General features: G+C 38.0%; 3 protein-coding genes across 8 annotated transcripts in view; 2 read left to right on the plus strand and 1 right to left on the minus strand.

Moving 5' to 3' along the window:
• Window positions 1-252: 252 nt before the first annotated feature.
• On the plus strand, window positions 253-4477 carry otud3 (OTU deubiquitinase 3). 2 transcript variants are annotated; one of them, XM_067527232.1, is made up of 8 exons: window positions 253-408; window positions 1063-1366; window positions 1754-1902; window positions 2508-2620; window positions 2726-2848; window positions 2949-3081; window positions 3312-3505; window positions 3789-4477. In XM_067527232.1, the coding sequence occupies exons 2-8, from the start codon at window positions 1161-1163 to the stop codon at window positions 3951-3953; spliced, it is 1083 nt and encodes a 360-aa protein (XP_067383333.1). In that variant the 5' UTR covers window positions 253-408; window positions 1063-1160; the 3' UTR covers window positions 3954-4477. The 2 variants fall into 2 exon arrangements, with proteins under 2 accessions (XP_067383333.1, XP_067383334.1); XM_067527233.1 differs by having other exon boundaries at window positions 3312-3499.
• Window positions 4478-6226: 1749 nt separating this feature from the next.
• Window positions 6227-9464, minus strand: bcas2 (BCAS2 pre-mRNA processing factor). The gene is made up of 7 exons (XM_067527234.1): window positions 9275-9464; window positions 8207-8299; window positions 8044-8114; window positions 7476-7637; window positions 7337-7387; window positions 7163-7243; window positions 6227-7078 (listed from the first exon to the last, which is right to left on the minus strand). Exons 1-7 carry the CDS (start codon window positions 9365-9367, stop codon window positions 6952-6954), a joined length of 678 nt encoding a protein of 225 aa, XP_067383335.1. The 5' UTR covers window positions 9368-9464; the 3' UTR covers window positions 6227-6951.
• Window positions 9465-13410: 3946 nt separating this feature from the next.
• trim33 (tripartite motif containing 33) overlaps window positions 13411-21063 on the plus strand; it is a 28715-nt gene continuing 21062 nt past the window's right edge. For 2 of the 5 annotated variants that reach the window (XM_067527828.1, XM_067527829.1), the window contains exons 1-2: window positions 13411-14019; window positions 18947-19065. In XM_067527828.1, the coding sequence (XP_067383929.1) occupies window positions 13446-14019; window positions 18947-19065 (693 nt within the window). In that variant the 5' untranslated portion in view covers window positions 13411-13445. Of the gene's footprint in view, window positions 14020-15075; window positions 15234-18946; window positions 19066-21063 lie in introns of those variants that run through there. The other 3 variants (XM_067527830.1, XM_067527832.1, XM_067527831.1) reach the window with 2 other exon arrangements.

The following is a 21063-nucleotide window of genomic DNA, read 5'->3' on the forward strand; positions in this document are numbered from 1 at the left end:
AATATAATATAAACTCTATATAATATTAAGTCCGAGCTGTTTTACCTGTTATAAATATCATAGAGCTTAACTGAATATGTCAAACGCTCATAAAATGGTTCACACTTTTAATGAATCAATAATAATTAATAACTTTTCTCTTTTTTTAAAAACTTTTCAAATGTTGAAATAGCTTTGCTGTAATATGTAAAGGTTGGTTGTTTTTATTAAATCCAACGGCTGCGGCCATCAGCGTAAATAAATTTAAAATCGACGCAGTTTGGCCCTTTCCGTTTTACGTACGTTTTGACGTACGAGAATTACGTAGACGGAACTTCGGTTGTAAACAAAAACGACCGTCAGTAGGGTCTTTTTCCAAAGAACAAAAACGAAACCAAGACACATTTCCCCATAAGCGGTGTGTTAAAGGTAAGCATAAATATAATTACAGCCTTAAGTACTCCAGTTTCTTACTACGCGAAGAGTGATATACTAGGGAAGCTAGGATTTGTTACATAATATCCATCCGTGATTGCTAGCTAGCTCCTAGCGCCAGCAGCTAAGCTAACGTGACAAAAAAGTACTACGTTTGAGTCAGTTAAAGTGATGTTCCTGGGTACTAACTTGTGCCAGTTATGATGTAGTTATTGTTATGTGTAGCGTACACAGCTTCAGGCAAAACATGCACAAAATATTAATTGAATAACTTGGGAATGTGCTAGCATCTGGCGCGTCATATCTATAAAATCGATGCAAATATGAAAGAAACTGAGAGAAATTAATTGTGATGCAGTCTTCAAACTGCAAACACTGCCTTACTGAAGTATCAGGTAGCGTGTTGTTTTCATTAAGCAGCGCCGGGAACAAAAATGACGAATGACATTCCCCTTGTGTTCATTGGCATTTGGTGATTCCCAGAACCAAGGCCAGATTGTTCTAATTTGAATTGATCGGTTTGCCAAGATAACAGATTCTGTTTATGTGCATACTCCGAGTATCTCACTGTAAGTTTAAACTATATTTTTTACTTACCCTGACACCATCTCATCCACCCCACTTGTGTTGCTATGTCCTTTTAAATAGGTTCCAGATGTATGGCAGTGGTTGATGCAAGTTGTAGCTCATTACCATAGGTAGGCATACTTTGGTGTTGTAGGCCCACGGGATCAACATCAGGCAACATGTCTAGGAAACAATCGTCAAAGCCTGTGCGGAGCAATAAAAAGAGCGAAATGGAACGCAAGAGGGATGAGCGGGCAGCACGCCGGGCCATTGTAAAAGACCGCAAGAACCGGCCTCAGGATAGTGATGAAGGAGCAGAGTTTGCCAGTTTCTCCAATCAGCTTCAAGCACTGGGGCTCAAGTTGAGAGAAGTACCTGGAGATGGGTAAGAGCCAGGAAAAAATTGTTGCTATCTTCTGTCTTTGTTGTTCTCGACCATTACTGATGTGGTAATGCATATGCCTAAAATCTCATACTATACAAAAAGAGCACAGAGACAACCTGGTACCAAGTCTGCCACCATTAGTAACTAAAGAAAACAAAATGTATCCAGCCTTTAGTAAAGGCAAATGTCACTAGTGCCATAATATTCCAATCTTCATTAGTCATGTTTACTGCTGAAAAATGGGTCATAGGATGTTCTGTTTTGAAGGACTTAAGCTATTGTTTTTGTGTAAAACAAAGAAAGCAACAGAAGACTGTAAACCATTGATTTAAACATACTGGCAACTTTATCACTGAGAAACATTCATTTTGGCTTTGTTTCCTTTAGAAATTGCCTGTTCCGAGCTCTAGGCGACCAGTTAGAGGGTCACTCCCGGGGTCACCTGCGGCTTCGCCAGGAGACAGTTCAGTATATGATGTCTCATCGACAAGACTTTGAGCCATTTGTTGAGGATGACGTGCCCTTTGCACAGCACTGTAAGAAAATGACCTAGTTGGCAATCCACTAACTCATTAAATAAAATAACAACCTATTAATAACACATTCATAATGACCATTTCTATAGTGTTGCTCTGCATGATAGGTCCACAAATGGAAACAATTTTAACTAGAAACTATGCACTGACTCCTGGTGGTAGTCCATGATTTTCTTGCAAAGGAGTGACATACTGAATGTCAGTAGTTTCCCAACTTGGAAGTTGCAAGATGCTTAATAAGATAAAAATGAAATAAAAATATTTAATAAAATAAAATATTTGTTACAAAGCTGTATTTTTTATTTTTTTATTCAGACTTATTTTTTATTTTTTTGTCTTAAAAATGTGAAAAAACAAAATAAAACTAGGAAAACATGCTTTGATTATACTAATCAAAATTAGTAAACAACTTGTATGTACAATGTGTATACTTCAGAAATGTGAAATTACTTTTTAGAATAATGATAGCATTTAAGAAGATGCACTGTACATTTGATATGTGATGACAGTTGGGAAGGATCTTTAATATTTTTATTTTACACTTAGTCATTTAGCAGATGCTTTTATCCAAAGCAACTTACAAGTGATTTTGTCCTTCGACCTAGTGTCCAATCTCTCTCAGCCTGGTACGTTTGCTGGCAATGACGCTATTGTGGCCTTTGCTCGCAGTCAGCAAGTGAAAGTGGTCATCCATCAGCTGAACACACCACTGTGGGAGGTCGGGATAGACTAAATATTTCAAATGACTTCACACATACTCTATTACCCTGTCATAGAGAACACCATAGTCGCACACTATAGCTTATTTGTTTTTTTATTGCAGATAAATGGTGCTGAGAAGCTGGTGTGCAGAGAACTTCACATTGCCTACCGCTATGGAGATCATTATGACAGTGTGAGACAGATTGGAGACAACTCAGAGAGTCCTGCACAGCTCCGCATAGAGGTATATAATAAAACATGGACATCAAACGAACCAGCGTTTAAAAGCAGTCTCGCCCATCTTACAGTCTGGTGTTTTTTTTTTTCACCTTTGCTGTCACCAGAATCTGCAGAATTCACGTGGCCAGCAGCGTGAGTTTGGGGACGGTCAGAGGGGCAGACAGAAACACCCTTCCCCCACAGCCTCAGAAGAGGACAGTGTGATCCTGAGCTCCATCAAGAATCGAGGAATCCAGGGTCAGAAGTTAAACTTGAATTTTTAGCTACAGGAGATTAGACTGACAAACAAGAGGAATCAACTTTGTAACTTTATAATTATGTATTTAAGTTTGTCTGTTTTCAACTAAAGGTCTGTTAATAATGTAAAGGTCAGCCTTTAATTAAGTAGAATGCTTGCTTGATATTAACAGTAATGTTAACACGAGCTGATTTCTTCTATTAATGTATGTGTATGTTTTTTGTCTTAGGTGACGAGGAGAACCTGCTTCATCTGAGTGCGGCAACCATAAATGCTGAGTGGCTTGTTGGCTCAGTGCTGGACCAGTCCTGCCAGGGCCAGTGTGCCTTAGGATCCTGCTCCGCCTGCAGAGCCACAGCTGAGGCCACAGACTGCAGTGAACCAAAGCAGTCAGCAGAGGGCAGCAATGTACAAAAAGTTAAGGTGGACTTTAAAAGAGTACTTTGTATTGCAAGCTGCAGTTTTAGGGATTCCTTGTTACTGCCAGCATATTCCACCGCCTGTCTCGCCAGTTCAATTTCAGCTCAAATTTGTTGGATTTATAAATTCGCTAAATATTAAATCACAGTCCTCATACTATTGTATATAGACAGGTTGCAGAATTATTAATTCCTTAATGAATGGGCACATAGAAACAAATACTCAGAAAAGGCCTAAAGGAATTACTCTAAATCTTGAAAACATTTTTTCCTTCCCTCATTCCCAGGTGTCCAATAAGCAGAGGAAAGAGCAGCAACGGCAAGAGAAGAAGAAGCGTCAGGAGGAGAGGCATCGGCAGAAGTTTCTCCAGAGCAAAGGAGGCCAAGACCAAAACCAAAACCTGCCAGAGGCTGTTACTTTAGTACCAGCTCTTAACACTCTTAGTATATAGGCTGGAGCATGGCCAAAACTACCTACTGCTACTGTAGCCACTGGTGGCTGACGCTGTCCATAAAGTTTTGCACAATATCAAATTTATCAGTTACAGCGGATGACTTTTCCTAAAGAGAACCTTCTAGTTCCTTCGCAAACAGTATAACAGTGCCTGCAAATGTGTGTGCGTAAGATGTGTGAAAGTTGAAGAAGACAGTGAAAGGGAATTACTTCCAGTGTTTCATTAAAGGTTTTTGATTTAGTTCAATCCATTGTTGGTGTTAGTGTATGTAGAAGCTTGTCAGACCTATTCCCTTTTTATGCTGGACCTCGGGCTTTCCACGTCTACAATGCAAATAATCTTGTGCCGCTGGGCTTTTTGATTTGCCACAGACTGAGTTAATGTTTATTCATAAGTTCAGATAGTTTTGTTTGTTCAATCTGATCAAAGAAGAAAGTAAACGAAGAATAGGAGATGAATGATGGTTTTGCATACTGTGTAAGGAATGTGGCAACACAATTAATAAATGATAACTTACTGTTTTTTTTTTTGTTTTTAGAATGTATTACATATTAGCAGGGGTGGCATGATTTTGTTATTACAATGTATCAACTGAATCTGTAGCAGTGTTCAGCTCAGTGTTCAAGTCTGCTATATCACTGGTTTGGTTCACTCTCTGCTCTCAGTGTCCTTTTTTTTCAACCACACCAGGCAGCTGTTTTTATAAATAAATAAATAAATAAAATTAAATTAAAGCTCCAAAACCCCACTACACTGCACTATGTCTTCAGCACCAAACAATAGGCAAAACAGATAAACACTGTTGAGCATTTAGTAACAACAAAGCCAGCCCCTAACTTTTTTGCGAGTAGTGCATTTGACTTTCGAGTGAAATTTCATAATGCACCTGAAATGTACTATAACCTTTACAGGTGAACTTATTTTGACCTCTAAACCTTTGAATGCACATGTCCAATTGTTCAGTGTTTCAGTACTTATTGTATAACATACTCTAACAAATTGATTAACTGCAAAAATCGCAACCACAAAATGTTCTGGTTCAATGACAATTTGTATTTAAACTGTCCTCTTGCATCAGGCTGTTCAAAATTTGACATCATGAGACCAACACAACACGTAACAATTAACAAGTTATTGATACACTGACATTTTTTGTTGTGGTCACCACTGTTGTTGAAAAGACCATTTTCCTGCATAAGGAGTTATTTACTTTAAAGGTAAGTCAATAAGATATTTAGTATTTATTTTCCACTTGGTCACAAATTAAGTATTTCACATTTAAATTTAAAAGGCAAGTTATTTGTTTTAATTTCTTTTGGAGAAAATAAGTTACAACAATTTGAACACCAAGTTCAGCTTGCTGGTCAGAAAGGATTACGCTCAACCCCTCAGTGACTGTGGTTGATGTTTTACTAAGTATTTTCTAACTTTGCATTATATTGAATCAACATCCAATCAAATATTTGACTGGCTGTTATTTGAATAAGAGATATCCAGGAATGAGTCTTGTGCGGTCAAACTGTTTCACTGTAGATGTGTAATTATCAAACCAGATATGACTGATAATAAAATACCACTGTATGGTGCTGGACATGAATGGATTTTGAGAAATGTGTTTCATCATTTTCCAAATTGCCGTGGTCCTTTTGTTTGTTAACCACCTGTAGACATTTAACGCATTTATATATATAGTTGTATTATCTGTTTATAGTTGCTACGTGTCTCTTGTAATTTTTGACTCTGTGTGGTCATTTTGTTTCTCTAGCGGAGTTCTTTGACTTCCAAAGAAGAAATATTTATACTCAGGTCATACAGAGGCCCAGGGGACCCCTAACCTTTCAGCCTATGGGCCTGATAACTCTGTCTGGAGGATATGCTGATGATTTATCACACAATATAATGTTTAGCATTTTTAATGGTTAAAATGGTTATTGGGCCTTTGGGTTTCAGAATTCAGAATATCCATAAGAGTAAAACCATAACTCCTTACAAAACTAGACCATTTGTTGAATTTGCTGCAGTGCCCCTGCCAGTACTGCATAGAGAGATTTAACCTTACAGAGGAGGTTCAAGCTAACTTTATTATACTGTCAACACACTCAGAGGCTGCATATTCAACATATGGAGGGTGGGTTGTCAATTTGAATATGCTATGCCTTCATGCAAAAAGACCAACTGGCCTGCTCCACAAAGGAGACCAAAGATTTCAAATCATACAAAACCAAAGTCCCTACAGAAATTATTTTTTTGGAAGAACTAGACCATAAATGTTCAATGTATTAAAAGACTTTTTATTAACAGAGAATTTTTAAAAAAAGACTCACGAGATAATTTTGTCTTTGAAAAGCTTAAACTATGTACACTTAATTCTAAACACTCCTTGGTGAGTAAGCTACTTTAAAGACTGAAGTCAACATGCTGGAATAAATTACATTTCTAAACAAGGCCAAGTAAATTTTTTGAATAATGTTAGGTGGAGTTTATAAAATAATGTTCAAAATAATGTTAAAGCCAGCAAACTGACTCAGAAATGTCAGTTACATAGCATTATCTATGCAAATTTAGTTAACGTTACTGGCCATGGCCAAACCATATGTGAGGATGCAGCTGCAAAATCTGTAATTAACTGAGGAAAAATGTGTTTTATTGAAGAAATTAAACTTTCCATTTTAGACAAATATCTTCAATCTTTTGCAAACTGTACACAGCCTTGATTTAAAAATATGTGGCCCCTGAAAAGAATAAGTGGCATTATACAATATTCCACCTTCCACGTTAGAATAAGTGACGTGAAGTCCCCTAAAATGGGTGCTGTCACCGGGTTTTCTGGGCAGTTCTTTCTAAAAGAAAGAGTCACTGAATGATGCAAGTTCAAATTTCTACACAGGTAACTCTCCCTCTTCAGGTACGTTGGTCCAGTCAGCCTTATCTCACTGTAAAGACCACCCTACTGAGGGATTATTAGTTTGTAGATGAGTTTTGTGAGGGTGCTGGTCTAGAAGTCCTGTCTGATGTTCTCTTTGTTCTCGTCGCCCTGCTGCTGTCTGAGCTGAGTTATTTCATTCTCCAGCTGGACGATGGCCCGTTCAATCTCGTAGTTCTTACTGACCAGAGACACCCAGCTGTGGAGCGACAGGTAGACATGTTACGACAGAGGAAATTAAGCTATAATTTTTGAATGTACGGCTATAAAGAGGTCAACGTACTTTGACTCCAGCTCTCGCAGTTTGGCTCCCCCTGCCAACTGATCATTCTTACGCTGCCAGTTCAAATCTTGAATTTGTTTTCTGTGTATACAATAAAACAATGGAACATTGGAACATGTGGAACAGGTCTAGTAGCACTTTTGCAGACAAAAATGTGTTCCAGTGACCATTCACCTGAATTTCTGAAGTTCCTTTTGTGCCGTTTCAATCATCAAGGCCAAGTTACTGCAGGAGGAAGACAGATTACCCTGTTAGTCTTTAGACTAATTGTACACGGAGTTAGTCTGTGAGAAGTAACTGCTGTAAAACATACTCATTGTAGATTTTCCACGCATTGGTTCCATATTGTGACATGAGTTCCAGGTTCTCAATGCGAACTGCCTGGTGCTCCAGCTGGGCCATGGAGTTGTTCACACACTCCTGCCACGCTGTAATGTCATTCTTCTGTCCTGATGATGGTGCAGGCAGCTCATATCTCCACAGGTTTAAAAAAAAAGCATGTAAATGCAAACACTTAAAGCTACTGAGCAAATACATCCATAGTGAGGTTTTGAAAGATAAAGGAATAATGCACTGCAAAGTGTTCTGTGGAATTTTTTAATTACCATTAATCTCATTCAATAATGTCGCCTCTACAATCATCTTATTGTTGTCAAGTTTGATTATTTTTGCATTAATCATACATTCTATAAAATGCTAGATATATTAAATGGCATAATGTGCATATAGTGTGGCCACCGTAAAAACTCTGGCTAATCAACGTGCAGAACATTTTCGCTTCACAAGTGGTTTACTTCAATTTTGACATTGAATTGACAATTTTGTGACATTTTCTGAAAATGCACAACAAAGCTCTGATCGGCTCTGATAGGTGGGTTTACCTCTTCATGCTCAAGAGTTCCATTGGCTGACGAGCTGCAAGCCGCTCAAATTCATTCCTCATAATCTCTGTCTGAGGAGTCATGGGAAATAGGAAATGTGGTTATTTATGTAACACTAGCGGTAGCCATAAAGAAAGTTTCACATGTTTGAGGAGTTTATCACCTCAAAAGCAGAGAAGTCAGGTGTGGGCAGGTAGCTCAGGTAGTTCTTGGTGGGTCGATATCTTCTGGTCTCTTCCTCAACCAATGCTGCCGCCTGGAGAATAAAGGAGGTTTATTTTTTGGCAGCTACTTCTTTTCACTTTCTATCCAAACATCCACTAATACACGAGTTTCGAATTTGCAGGGCAGAACAATTGTTTTATTTATCAATGATATTACATATAAAGAGGTGGAAAAGCATAACGAAAACTGACATTTGGACCCAAAAGGGGCAATATCATGTAAAGGAGAGATTCTGCATAACAAGAACCTGATAATTGCAAGCACACATGACTACACCTGAATCAAACGACAAGAAGTAATTAGTTCTTTCTAGTTTTTAGTATGAATTCCTAGAGACTATATTATAAATTGCCTAGACATTAACCTAATGGAATATTTTAAAGACGCCTAATTATATTTTATTCAGAATTTGCTAATTATGCTAATTGGTTGTATATCAGAATACATAACAGTGGCCAAATCACGTTGGCTTCCCAGGTTTAAATAAATATTACAAAATAATACAAAATATTGGCAAACCAAAGGATTATTTCATTTGTTTTTTTTTTGTTTTTGTTTTGTGCTAGTCACTGTGCATTTGCGGTTCACATTATACTTAGGCTCCCAATAGCAAAACAATACAATTCCGATGATGGAAGTAATTGAAACTATTAACGAAGGAAAATTAACGCATCGTCCATTTTATTTGTTTATTTATTGGTTGGTTTTCCTAACGGCCACGGGCTCCGACTACACAGGCTTTAAACATAACGTTACGCATTCTCCTACTTTTAATACGTTTTAGCTCAATTGAAACACTGCCTTACTACACAATCCAACTGTGTACTGCTAATATGTTAAAGTAGTAGCTATAAGTAACTGCAGGCAAAATTAAATGTTGTAGTGTATAACTGCTAATTATATGTAAACGGTGAAGTTATCCGATGACAACCCCAGGTACCGTGTCCATTCTCCATGGTTAGCTATGTTACCATGCTGCCGCTACAACAAATATACGTTTACTTACTGCTTCTCTAACACCTGCTGCATCGTAACCTTGGTCAAAATAAGGCAAAGCATCGACGAACACTTCGCCAGCTACCGAAGCCGTTCCAGCCATTTTTTATCGGTCTACAAAGTTAACTTTCTTTAATTTTTTTGTGTGTTTGGAACTACAACGCGACTTCTCCGGGTAGCTAAAGGAATCTTCCAGGCTTCCGGTTGAGACTTTCGAAATAAAACAATAGTCTTGACACGTGAATCTCTGTTAGCGACGACTAGTGGAGTGGAATGTAACTGCTGCTTGACAAACACAAGGCGTAAACAAGGACAAATGTCATGATGAAAAACACACTGCAAATGTAGTAAGAGGTACTTTAGTAAACGTTGTTCATATTTTGACTTTTTGCCTTTGGAAAATGAAAAAATGTGTTTAATTCAAAACCGTTTATTGGGGAAAACAGATTATTTGAAACCTGGAGAGGTGGTTTGGGTTAAGATCAGTTAATGATTTTCAGGCATGCATACCATGATGTTGACATATGCATATACTCTTTTAGAATTAGATAGGTGCAGCTTCTGTACTACAACGTGGAATTTACAGGGCAATCCTTATGAAGGTTGTGAAACTATTTATTTAAGAAATTGTATACAGAAAAAATATAAAAATAATATGAGCTTGCTTAGTAAGGTTTGTGTTCTCACTGTTCTACTGTGCATTTTTGAGGATTGTTGTGTATAAAGGCACACACAGATGAAAAAACACAAAAAGCACTACAGAAGGCCATAAAACCATTTAGATATTCATTTTGTTTCATTATGTTTTGATAAGCATGTCATCATCGTTTTAAGTCAGTGCATCCCTAATGGTCATTTCCCACACCATACTATGGAGTGCATACTCAGCAAAAAACTACAGTGGTATGACCCCACTTTGGACAAGGCTAGTAATCACCTGTTTCTAAGCTTGTCTGCCCAACCACTTTTCTGATTAGCTGCATTGCGTTTTGCCTCTGTTACTAATGCAATCACAGATAACACAACTCAATGAAAGGTTTGTACCTTGACATTTTAGTGAAGTGTAAATCAATTCATACTTCCTCAACTGGCACTCTGTTAGTTGCTCAATCTTCAGTCTCAGTGATGGAGAAATGATCAAATTATTCAATGCAGTAAAATATATGCATTTGTATCTCTGGCTCTCTCTCTAAATATAGAGAGATACATAGTTATATACTTTATTAATCCCCAGAGGGAAATTTTTGTTTTGCAGTACATATTACACATAATACAGTATACATAAAGTAATACATTTAATATTAAAATTAAAAAACTAGGGAGGTAAACAGTCCACAAAGCCAAAGATTTTTTCCTGTATTGTCCATTGAAATGCCTTGCTGCATGTGAAAATCCAACAAACACGGGGATTCAATTTCAAGAGCAAACACCAGACAGGAAGTACAGAAGATTTATTAACAAAAATATAAACCCTCAAGGCACGCAAAGGAAATAAAACAAACTGAAAAAGCTTACTGCCGAAGGCAGGAGGAACAACTAACAATTTAGAAAACAAAACACTTGCTACAGAAGGTAGGAGGAAGTAACAAACAATTGGAAAAACAAAAATGCTCACTTCAGAAGGTAGGAAGAACTAACTCACTCCAAACAGCTACCTAACTAAAAAGACAGACTAAAAAGGAAAAAGGACACATGGAGAGACACAGTAGAAATAAACAATGGGAATGAAAGTCCTTATAAGACGAGAATAGATGGATGATGTGAATCAGGTGTGTTGACCGGTGCCAGCTGAGGAATGGAAAGCCAAGAGGGACTGGAGACAGGAACTGAGTGGTGGGAAGCCTCAGCTGGTGGGGAGGAGAACTGAGGGGACACATACAGACACAAAATGAAAAACAAACAAACAAAAGACACAGGAATAAATAACATCTAACAAAAGAAGCGAAAACCCTAACTTTTGACAGTGCATGCTGTATACTGTTGTACTCGTGTGCATATGTTTGCATGTTGCTGTTGGCAGGAATCACCTCCTGTACTGTTCTTTGTCACAGCGGATTTGAAGAAGCCTCTTGCTGAAGCTGCTCGGCTGTTTGACCACCTGAGGCCTCAGGTTATAGAGGTGCTGTACAATGTCACAAAGCTGCTCAGCCCAGACTTTCACTACTCTGGGGCTGATACTATCAGGGCCCGCAGCCTTGTTTTCATTCAGCTGCTGCAGCTGCCGCTTCCCTTATCTGTTGGAAAGTGGAAAATGGGGGGGGGGTGCATGTAGGCAAGGGGGGAGAAGCCAGCAGGGGGCCCTGAAATGAACCTGTTGAACCATTGATTACGCTCATAGCCTCTATCGAGGTTTTTCTTAGCTTGATTCTTCTTCTCCTTAAAGCCCTCGATTTGTATCATACTCCAGCACACGTCCTTCATGACGATTTGCTGCAGCTCGTACTCCAGTTTCCTCCTGTAGGAGTATTTGTTCTGCCCCAGTCTCACTTTAACCTCCTTCTCCACAGATGCCAACAGGTCTTTACCCATCACTGAAGGCACTCTTCTTTCTGTTGAGCAGCTCCTTCAGGTCACTGGTGATCCAGGGTTTATCACTGGGAAAGCACCTCACTGCCCTGGTTGGGATGGTGTTGTCCACAGAGAAGTTTGTGTACTATGTGAAACAGTCTGTCCTGGAGTCAGTGTTGTCGCCATCGGGCACATTCCAGTCTGTGGCTTCAAAGGACCCCTGCAGAGTCTCAGTAGCCTCCAGGGGCCACCTCCTGATGGTACTCATGGTCACAGTCTGCTGCTGAACAAGGTCGGGATGAGAAGCACGAGGTTGTTAGCGGTAACGGTGTTGATGGCGTCACATGTTACGTCAGGAGAATCCGACGGTTAAATGTAAACACCACTAACATTAGCACACGTGAACGCGCAGATAATATGGACGCTTGTCTAGCTGTTAGTGTTGCAGATAGTAAACGTGAATAGCAATTTAATTATATGTTGTGGTAGAGCATTGGGTTGGGATTCAGAAGCCCGCGAGTTCGAATCCCTTCCCACCAGGTGATCCAGCCAACGGGGTCACGAGCTCGGAAAATGGGGGGTTACGGCAGGAAAGACATCCGGCGTAAAAATTAATGCCAAATCAACAAGCGTAGCGTGTTCCGCTGTGGCGATACCTAAAGGGACAAGCCGACGATCTTTAATCGATTAGTTAATATCATCCAATACAGTGCGGCGCTTTGCATTCACCAAAGAAAAAAATTATTTACGAGTTATGTTTTTCATAATTACGAGATACGACACTTAGAGAGCTCATAAATTTGAGGACATTTCAGAACCCGCCTTATATGAACCAGGTTTTTAGGATGTCCTTAGTATCACAATAGTTCTGTGATAGTTTTTCAATACTTCGAATACTTTATAGTAAAATAGAAATTTCGATAGATAGGAGGTTTTAGCTTTTCAAAATGTCAAAAAAATAAGTTGTAAACTGAGCCTCGCTTTAGACCATAAAGCTTTAGACCATAAAGCGAGATTTAATTTGCAGCCGACGGTGGGACTCTTCGTATCCATGGCAACAAGATACTCCCCGTTTCCCATAGACGTTGGTCACACAAGTCCTTAACGTTTAATGTGACATTTTCTAAACTTCTATGTCGAAAATGAAACACGGAAATGTATATTTAACGTGTTCAGTTAAGTCAATAAAGAAAATAATTCCTCTAACAGCGTTGCTGCAAATTGAACCTTGTTTTGTAGACAATGTGTTTACAATTTGTAAAGTCCACCGACTTATCTATCGACAGATGTGTTTTAATATAGATTTTTAAATGTATCAAAAACTATCCCCAAACTACTGTGATACTGAAAAAATCCTAAAATCCTGATTATTCTAAGGCCATCTAAGGTGAATGCAGTGCGCCGCCGTGCAATATCAAGATCTTAGAGAAATCAAAAATACAAAGTAGACGTCTGCGCCTTAGAAGTGTAGTGAAGTATCACTAAAGTATCAGTAAAGGAAAGGACACATATTATTTTATTATTTTTATTTATATTTTATTCTGTGTATGCAAGAAAGACGGTCCTCACAACTAAAGTTAAACGTCGGCGCTTGTTCGACGTCATGCCGCATCGCACGTACTCCTGGTTCGAGAAGTTACGCAGGACGTACAGCCGTCCAAAGAGGAAGGAAGATGGCGGACAACAAAGGCGAGGAGGGTATGGAACCGTCTGCTAATTCGGACTCCGTACCTTCAGCACAAGAGAAGGAGCAACCAGAGACAAAAGTAGAAAATGCAGCTATAGTCATGGAAGCGAACACAAAGGGCGGCGAAGAAACAGAGTCCACTAACAAGGCTAACGAGGCACCTACACTCAACAGCGACGGAGGGGACGTTTGCAGCGACGGAGGGGCTGTCGGCGCGGGAGGGGAAGCCAACGGTAGCGCTAGCAACGCCGTCAGCCCGGCTGGCAGTGCCAATACTGAGCAAACGGCAGCTGAAACACCAGCCCCAAGCGATGCTCCTGTTAGCGGACCCACCACTGAAATGTCTCCCACTCCTACAGCTGCAACGGCAACGCCGGTATCGACTTCAATTAATTTATTGGATACATGCGCAGTGTGTAAACAAAGTCTTCAAAGCCGAGAATGCGAACCAAAACTTCTGCCTTGTCTGCACTCCTTTTGCCTAAAATGCATCCCACAACCAGACAGACAAATTAGCGTACAGGTGCCTGGACCACACGGACAAACTGACACACACATAGGTGAGTGTGTAACGCGTAACTTGGAAGATCCAGCTGTAAACAGGTCTTCTGCTTTGTCATCTGATATTCGGTTCTGGGGGTCGCAACAGTTGCATAACAAATCTAAACAAATTTATAGTAGTGATTGAATTGACCAAGCGACAGTCAAGTGATGCGATGAAACATATCTAAATATATTGATGGTATCTCGCCAGTATTTTTGAATTTTAGGCTACTGGACAGGAAGAAGATAAGGGCAGGAGTATCTGTGGTTAAAAACACTCAACTCTCTCTCGGGAGTTAATCAATGGTCCATCTCGTACGTCTCTAGATTATTGTACCATAATATGAAAACGGGCGAGTATAATGAAGCAATGAAACGATTAGTTGAGTTGGAACTGGGAAAAGTGCTAAGGACTTTTCATGCATACACGCCTTTTCTGCAGAATTAACGTGTTCGGTCTCAGCGAAGTAGTATTAATTTAACACATTTCAAGTGTCTTCTGACATGGCAGTCTTCTTCAAGCTTGCAAAAAACTCTTTTATGGAAAGGGAAAAACTACAGTTTTCATCAAAAATATTCCTTTTAGTATGAGTGCTGGACTATTAATACTGTAATATACAAAATATTCGTATATGATTCCTCTATATTTAAATGGTATGCTAACTTGTTATAGAACCAGTACAAGTCAACAGGTTGGACACCTTCTAATTCAATTTATTCTCTCTAATTCTGCAGTTTTCTACGTTGTATATCAATATTGAAAACATCAAAACTATGAAATCACATGGAATAATCTGGTAAACTAAACCAGTAATAGGCAAAAAAGCATTCCTGTTTTACATTTTGTAATCTTCAAAGTAGTCACCTTTGCTTTGTCAACAGCTTTGCACACTTGGTAATTCACCAGCAACCTTCATGAGGTTTTATTCTGGAATACTTTTTCTTACAGTTTTGAAGGAGCACTAATGCTGAGCACTTGTTGGCTGATTTTCTTCACCCTCTGCTCCAACACATTTCAAACCATCTTCATTGGGGTCATGTTGGGTGATAGTGGCAGCCAGGTCATCTGATGCAGCACTCCATCACACTCAGTTGTCAGACAGGCCTTTCATAGCCTGAAGATGTGTTGGGATGATGAGTCATTGTCCTGTTGAAAATCAAATGATGGTTCCACTAAGCGCAAGGGAGATGGGCTGGCGCATTGCTGCAGAATGTTATTGTAACCATGATGGTTAGTGTGCTTTAATTTCTTAATGAATTGCAGATTGTTTCACCAACAAAGCAGTCCCATACCATTACACCTCCTCCACCATAATTCAGTAATTTATGGTAGCAACCATGAATGTACCAGAAACTATTTGTTCATCTTCTCAAACAAAACAGTGGTTTATTAGGTCATGTCATGTGTGTCTGTCAGGCAGTGCATGATGAGATGTGTCTGCTGCTTGAAGTTTGGGAAATATTATCGTGGGCTCTGGTCTGTGGTGTTCATATTTTGTGATTTCAGGGGCAGGTCATTCTAATTAACGTAACGCCTCACGAGAGCCAGGTTTTTCATATTCAGCATTAAAAATAGATTTATTTCATAAGTTTTGAAAAGGAATTTGTCATGGTGAGTTGGTTTTAAAATTTGAAATAATATACAGATTTAAAATTGAAAAGTCCTAACTTTTGACAGTATGAATATATGCCCCTAAGACTTGAATTGCAGCGCTGCAAGAGTTGCCCTTAAAAATTTCCAGACTTTGTCTTTTAGCTATGATGGACTGTTTTTTCTTTTAAAAGTTAGCAGTAGTAATTCATATATATTCTTGCAAAATTGTGAGTTACCACAGTAGGCCGATAGGGCTCTTTGCTGTATGCTAACACTGATTGTCTTAAATGCATTGGGGACGATTTAGGGAAAATTACTTCCAACTAAGTTTTGACAGGGCACATCTGTTCATTAGAACTTTTCAGGCAACTACCTCATAAAACTGGTTAAGATGGTGCCAAAGTAGAAGAAGCACTTGCTAAGGCAAATAGTGAAAACAATGAGGAATGTAAAATATGAAACTCTTTTTAATGGTTTTTTGCTTGCTGCATAATTCTGCCACAGTCTTCAGTGGTGAAAGTGCTCATAACAAAGAAACTATTGAATATAAAAATTTGCAAAAACTCTTGACTTGTCATTTGATGTATAAATGGCATTTATCCAAATACGACTGTGATATATAACCTTCCAACATATTTAATTTCTCATAATTACAGCCACATATTGAAATAATAAGCTTTTATCTTGCAAGTTGGAGATCCATATCTCTGAAGTGATAACTTTTCCCATGATTTTGAGGTAGTGCCTTAAGTCATTAAGTCTAACAACGAAGGAGGTAAGTAATAATTATAACATAATGTCCACATTTTTATCTGAGGATTGCATCAGTATTTGGTATGATTTATAATGCAGTGTCAGTTGATGCACAAATGGCTCTTGCTTGTTTGTTTTGTTCGTTTTCTTACAGTTAATAAAAGATGCACATATTGCACCCATGTCTAGCAGACTCCAGTACATGGACTACCAGCGTCACATGTTGACATGTCATTTTACTTGAGTTTTTAACTGTGTGTAGAGTTTTCCAACCTTACTGCACCTGCCAAAAAGATCAATATAACTATTAGTCTCAGTCTCAGTGCAGATTTTTAATATCACATTGTTTAAGGGCTGTTTTCAGGAATCCTATTAGTATTGGTTTCTGTGGAGGTCCCATATCACATGGTTTGAACTATTGGCAGAACTGTCCCCTACAACAAACAATTGCTTCTAGTGCAATATTTGAATATATTCTGTTCTAATCTACAGCACATTATGCCAAGTCTTTCCTCAGTTTAGTAAATTCCTGACATCTCAGAAAATTAACGATCAACCTACCTGCAAAAAGTTAGTTAGCAAATAGATTTGTAACACTGATTAACGTGGCTTCGCATAAAGAATTACAAATTATTCAATACATTCCCTGGTTACAACACTTATCCAGGCTACTGATTGATAGTGTTATCTTTTCATTCGAAGAACTGCTGGCTAATGATAATTTATTTAATGTTGTGTATAATTGCAAAAGCTGTTACATGATAGGTAATCAGTTATTGTACACATACACTCACTGGGCACTTTATTAGCTACAGCTTTTGAATCAAATGCAATCTAATATAACAACTTTGACATCAAATATTATTGAGGTTGTAATGCATTGTGGAGCTATACTGCAGGTACATTTACAGGTGGTTCTAATGTTTTGGGCCCCTCGTACATTTTAAATACGATGGCCAAAACAATAAAACAAGGCACTTCAGTAAAACTCCACCATCCACTGTGACCTAATTAATAATCACATTGTAGAACTATCACCTTTCAACTTAGCTGGCATCAGTTTGTAATGTGACATGTTGTTTGGCTTAATTTATTTATTTTTTATCATTGGCTTTAGAATATCTACATAGCCGGTTTCTTGTAGAGTTTGTCAGTTTAATTTTATAACATAAATACATTTAGGCAGGGTTTATCTCCAAATCTCCAAACCTTATTTGTGGATTTTCTAATTGATTGTACAATTAAATGAAAGGAAACGAAAGATAAGTGATGTCCTCTGAGATTTTTGTCTTTCTGTAATTCAGTAAGATTTCATCTTATTCTGTTATTATTCTTAGTAAGTTTAATCCCAGGGTTAATGTTTGGTCCCCCATTAAGCTTAATTGACCAAACCAACCTTTCTTATTCTATTCTTTTCGACTGTTCCCTTTCAGTGGTCACCACAGCCAATCATCTGCCTTCATTTAACTCTATCCTCTACACCCTCTTCTCTCACACCAACTAACTTCTTGTCCTCTCTCACTACATCCATAAATCACCTCTTTGTTCTTCCTATGTCATTGAGGAGAAATGAGATATTTTCCGAAAAAGATAAGTGTACTGTATGTTTGTAATTACAATGTAGGGAAACAGAAAAACGTCGCTAATCGTGTTAAAATTACGGTTTCATTTCTGTGTGTTTGAGGTTATAGGTGAGTGGATGGGGTTGGGTTGTGGGTTCAAAATCACATCTGTGTGCTACGTTTGTTTTCCTACATGCGTGTTTGTGTGTGTTTTGGGGGGGTTTGAAGGGTACTTAACACTATCCCAGTCCAGCTGCTTTCACAACCAATCACTCAGGGATCTGTGCAGCTGGAGCTTACACAAGCTGGCTGTGTTCTGCTCAAGTCAGTGTAGACCAGCTCAAACTGGCTTACCCCGGTTTTTTTATTTTACCTCAGCTGGGTAGAATGGGTAGAATTAATGGGTTTATGAGTTACGGGAGGGTCAGCTATTATGCTGACTAAAATGTTTATGTGAAGTTTTAATCTTCATCATCATTTGTTAATTATAATGGTAGTAGACTTGAGAAAATATTGTAGTTAAGTTAATGTGCTTATCTAATTGTTTGTTAGGGTGTATGGTTATAGCATTTATTCAACTAATTCCATTAACAAAGTCTTTTAAATGATTAAGTGAGTTCTGCTTGTTGTTTGGCCATGTGATTTAATATTCTAATAAAAAAGCCAGGGATGACCAGATTGAATCTTGTGAAGACAAGAACTAAATCAATTAGCCCCCAGGAATACACAGTGAGTATCCCACTGTGCAAAGAATTTCCATCAGCAGGAATTTACCTAAAGGAAATTATGGAAATTAGCTGGACGTATTGCTGAAAGACTCATATTAATCTTCTTTTGTTTATAGCATCACATTTAATAGCAGAAAATTGAGGGGGCTTAAGGTAGTAGTTTACATACAGTTTTGTCCCTGATGGCAACAACTTATTTGGCTTTGTTTTTATTCTGTGGGTCAGCTACCAGTGAAATTTCACTTTTGACCTTTTGACTTCCTTTGAGTTGTATCACCTCTCACATTCTGTCTCTTTTTTTTCTCAGTAAATGTTATGCGCTGTACAGTGTGCCACCAGGATTATAAACAGAGTGACATTATTGACAACTACTTTGTCAAAGATACCACAGAGACCACCAGCACATCTGATGAAAAGGCTGCACAGGTATGTCAAAACAACTGGCCAAGAGGTAACAGTGCTTTGGACATAGGTGTATGCTTGTAGAGTCTCATGTACTGTTTGGAAGGGATCTTGGCATAACCTTGGGGTTTTTCATTTACTGGTAATGCAAAGACTAACTCTTACTTTTTTCTAGACACTTTAAATTTATTTAGTCATGAACTAATCCCCCTAAACTTTATTTTAAGACTTGTGTGTTGGTAATAGAGTTACATTAAGGAAATAATCTTTTTTAGCAGTATAATGGGAAATAACGCATTTAGTGGCCTGTGGCCTGAGATTCCTAAATTGAAAAACTAAAACTGATTCCGAGAAAGCAATTAGCATTTTTGCTCTTAGCATTTTTTCTGTTCCTTCATTCAATTGATTTTTGCTTAAATAACTAAAATAAAGTCTGTAGGTAAGACAATTTTAAGATTTGTGTATGTGTTATTGGCTGACGTAAAAGTCAAAAGTAAATACCCCGCTCATGCTATTTTTGAGCTTTTATTTATCTCAAGAAACAGTTGCTAACAAGTGGCTAAGTGTGAATGCAGAAGTTGTGAGAAGATTAAACGTCATGCCAGACTCATACTTATTTGCTCAATAATCCGTTTTTACTGCCTCATTGAGGTTGTAACACGCGATCACTAGCTATTACAGGTCACTATAATAAGAAAGCTAGAAGAGTAAAGTGCACTAAAATGAATTACAAATTAGAAATTAATTGATGGGGATGTGGGTGGGGTCTTGAGAAACGTGAGTATAATCTAATACACTAGCACAGCAGAGCTTGCTTTTGGCTATAGTTTTGTCATCATCAGTTATTTTAAAACGGCTCTAAACCACCGACATTTTTCCACCTCTGCCTATGTGCAGAGGTTAACGTGGTATTGGGCACAGTATCTGAGAACTTTTACGAGTATGAGTTCAATTACACAAAGACAAGGTCGGGCCTGATACTGGTTTTGGCATCGGGACATCCCTACTGAAATGTCACCCATAAAGCACTCTTTATACAATCATTAATAACAGTTATACTATTCATACAATCATTAGTTGTTGCTGTCTAGTCTTTTTTGTGTGAGAAAGCCTGCAGCCATTTTAGTGTGAGAACATTTGGGATAACTGCAGTGAGGGTTTAAAGACTTGTTTGTCTCGGACTTTGTTGAGTAAGATGGCAGTCAATCTCTATTTCAAATATTTACCTCATCTACATAGCAATGTCTTACCAATAAATAAATAAACATTTGTGTGATAATAAAAGTGTGTGTTTGTGAATACATGTACACATGTATAGCACAATTCTAGAAAACAGGGAAATTGTCTATAGTTTCTACCACACTGCAGCCAGCACTGGTTCCGTCTTACAAAGTTTATCAGCATATCTGCAAGGCATTAACTTGGATTAAATTTAGTCATCTTCATATATTATTTAAATCTTCTACAGACAACTCTAGTCCAAGCTCTCCCATTTCCTTTTAGCATAGTATATCGACTGAATTTCAGGGGTTTTTAAAATCTTTAATTTGTTTGCAGCTTTAAAGGTTCACCAACCTGCCCCTAATAAATCCCCCCACTAAAAGAGTAAAGCTTGTAACATTTAAATATGTTTACAATTACCCTAACTACTGTCAGAGTTTATAGTGATGACAGAAACAAATGGCAACAAAAAATTCAATAACTTTTCAACTTTTTTTCATCCTTCTGAAATGGAGCCAAATGGGCACAACCCCCCACCCCACCCCCCCCCCAAAAAAAAAATATCTATATCTATATCTATATCTATATATATCTATATCTATATATCTATATATATCTATATCTATATATATATATATATATATCTATATCTATATATCTATATATATATATATATATATATATATATATGTGTGTGTGTGTGTGTGTGTGTATATGTGTATGTGTATATATATTCACTGTTTGTTTTTTTTGTTCATAGCAACACTGATCTACTGAAACATCTGCAAAGAATCATAGTTA

This window comes from Channa argus, chromosome 13, assembly GCF_033026475.1.
Source record: "Channa argus isolate prfri chromosome 13, Channa argus male v1.0, whole genome shotgun sequence".
Taxonomy (NCBI): domain Eukaryota; kingdom Metazoa; phylum Chordata; class Actinopteri; order Anabantiformes; family Channidae; genus Channa; species Channa argus.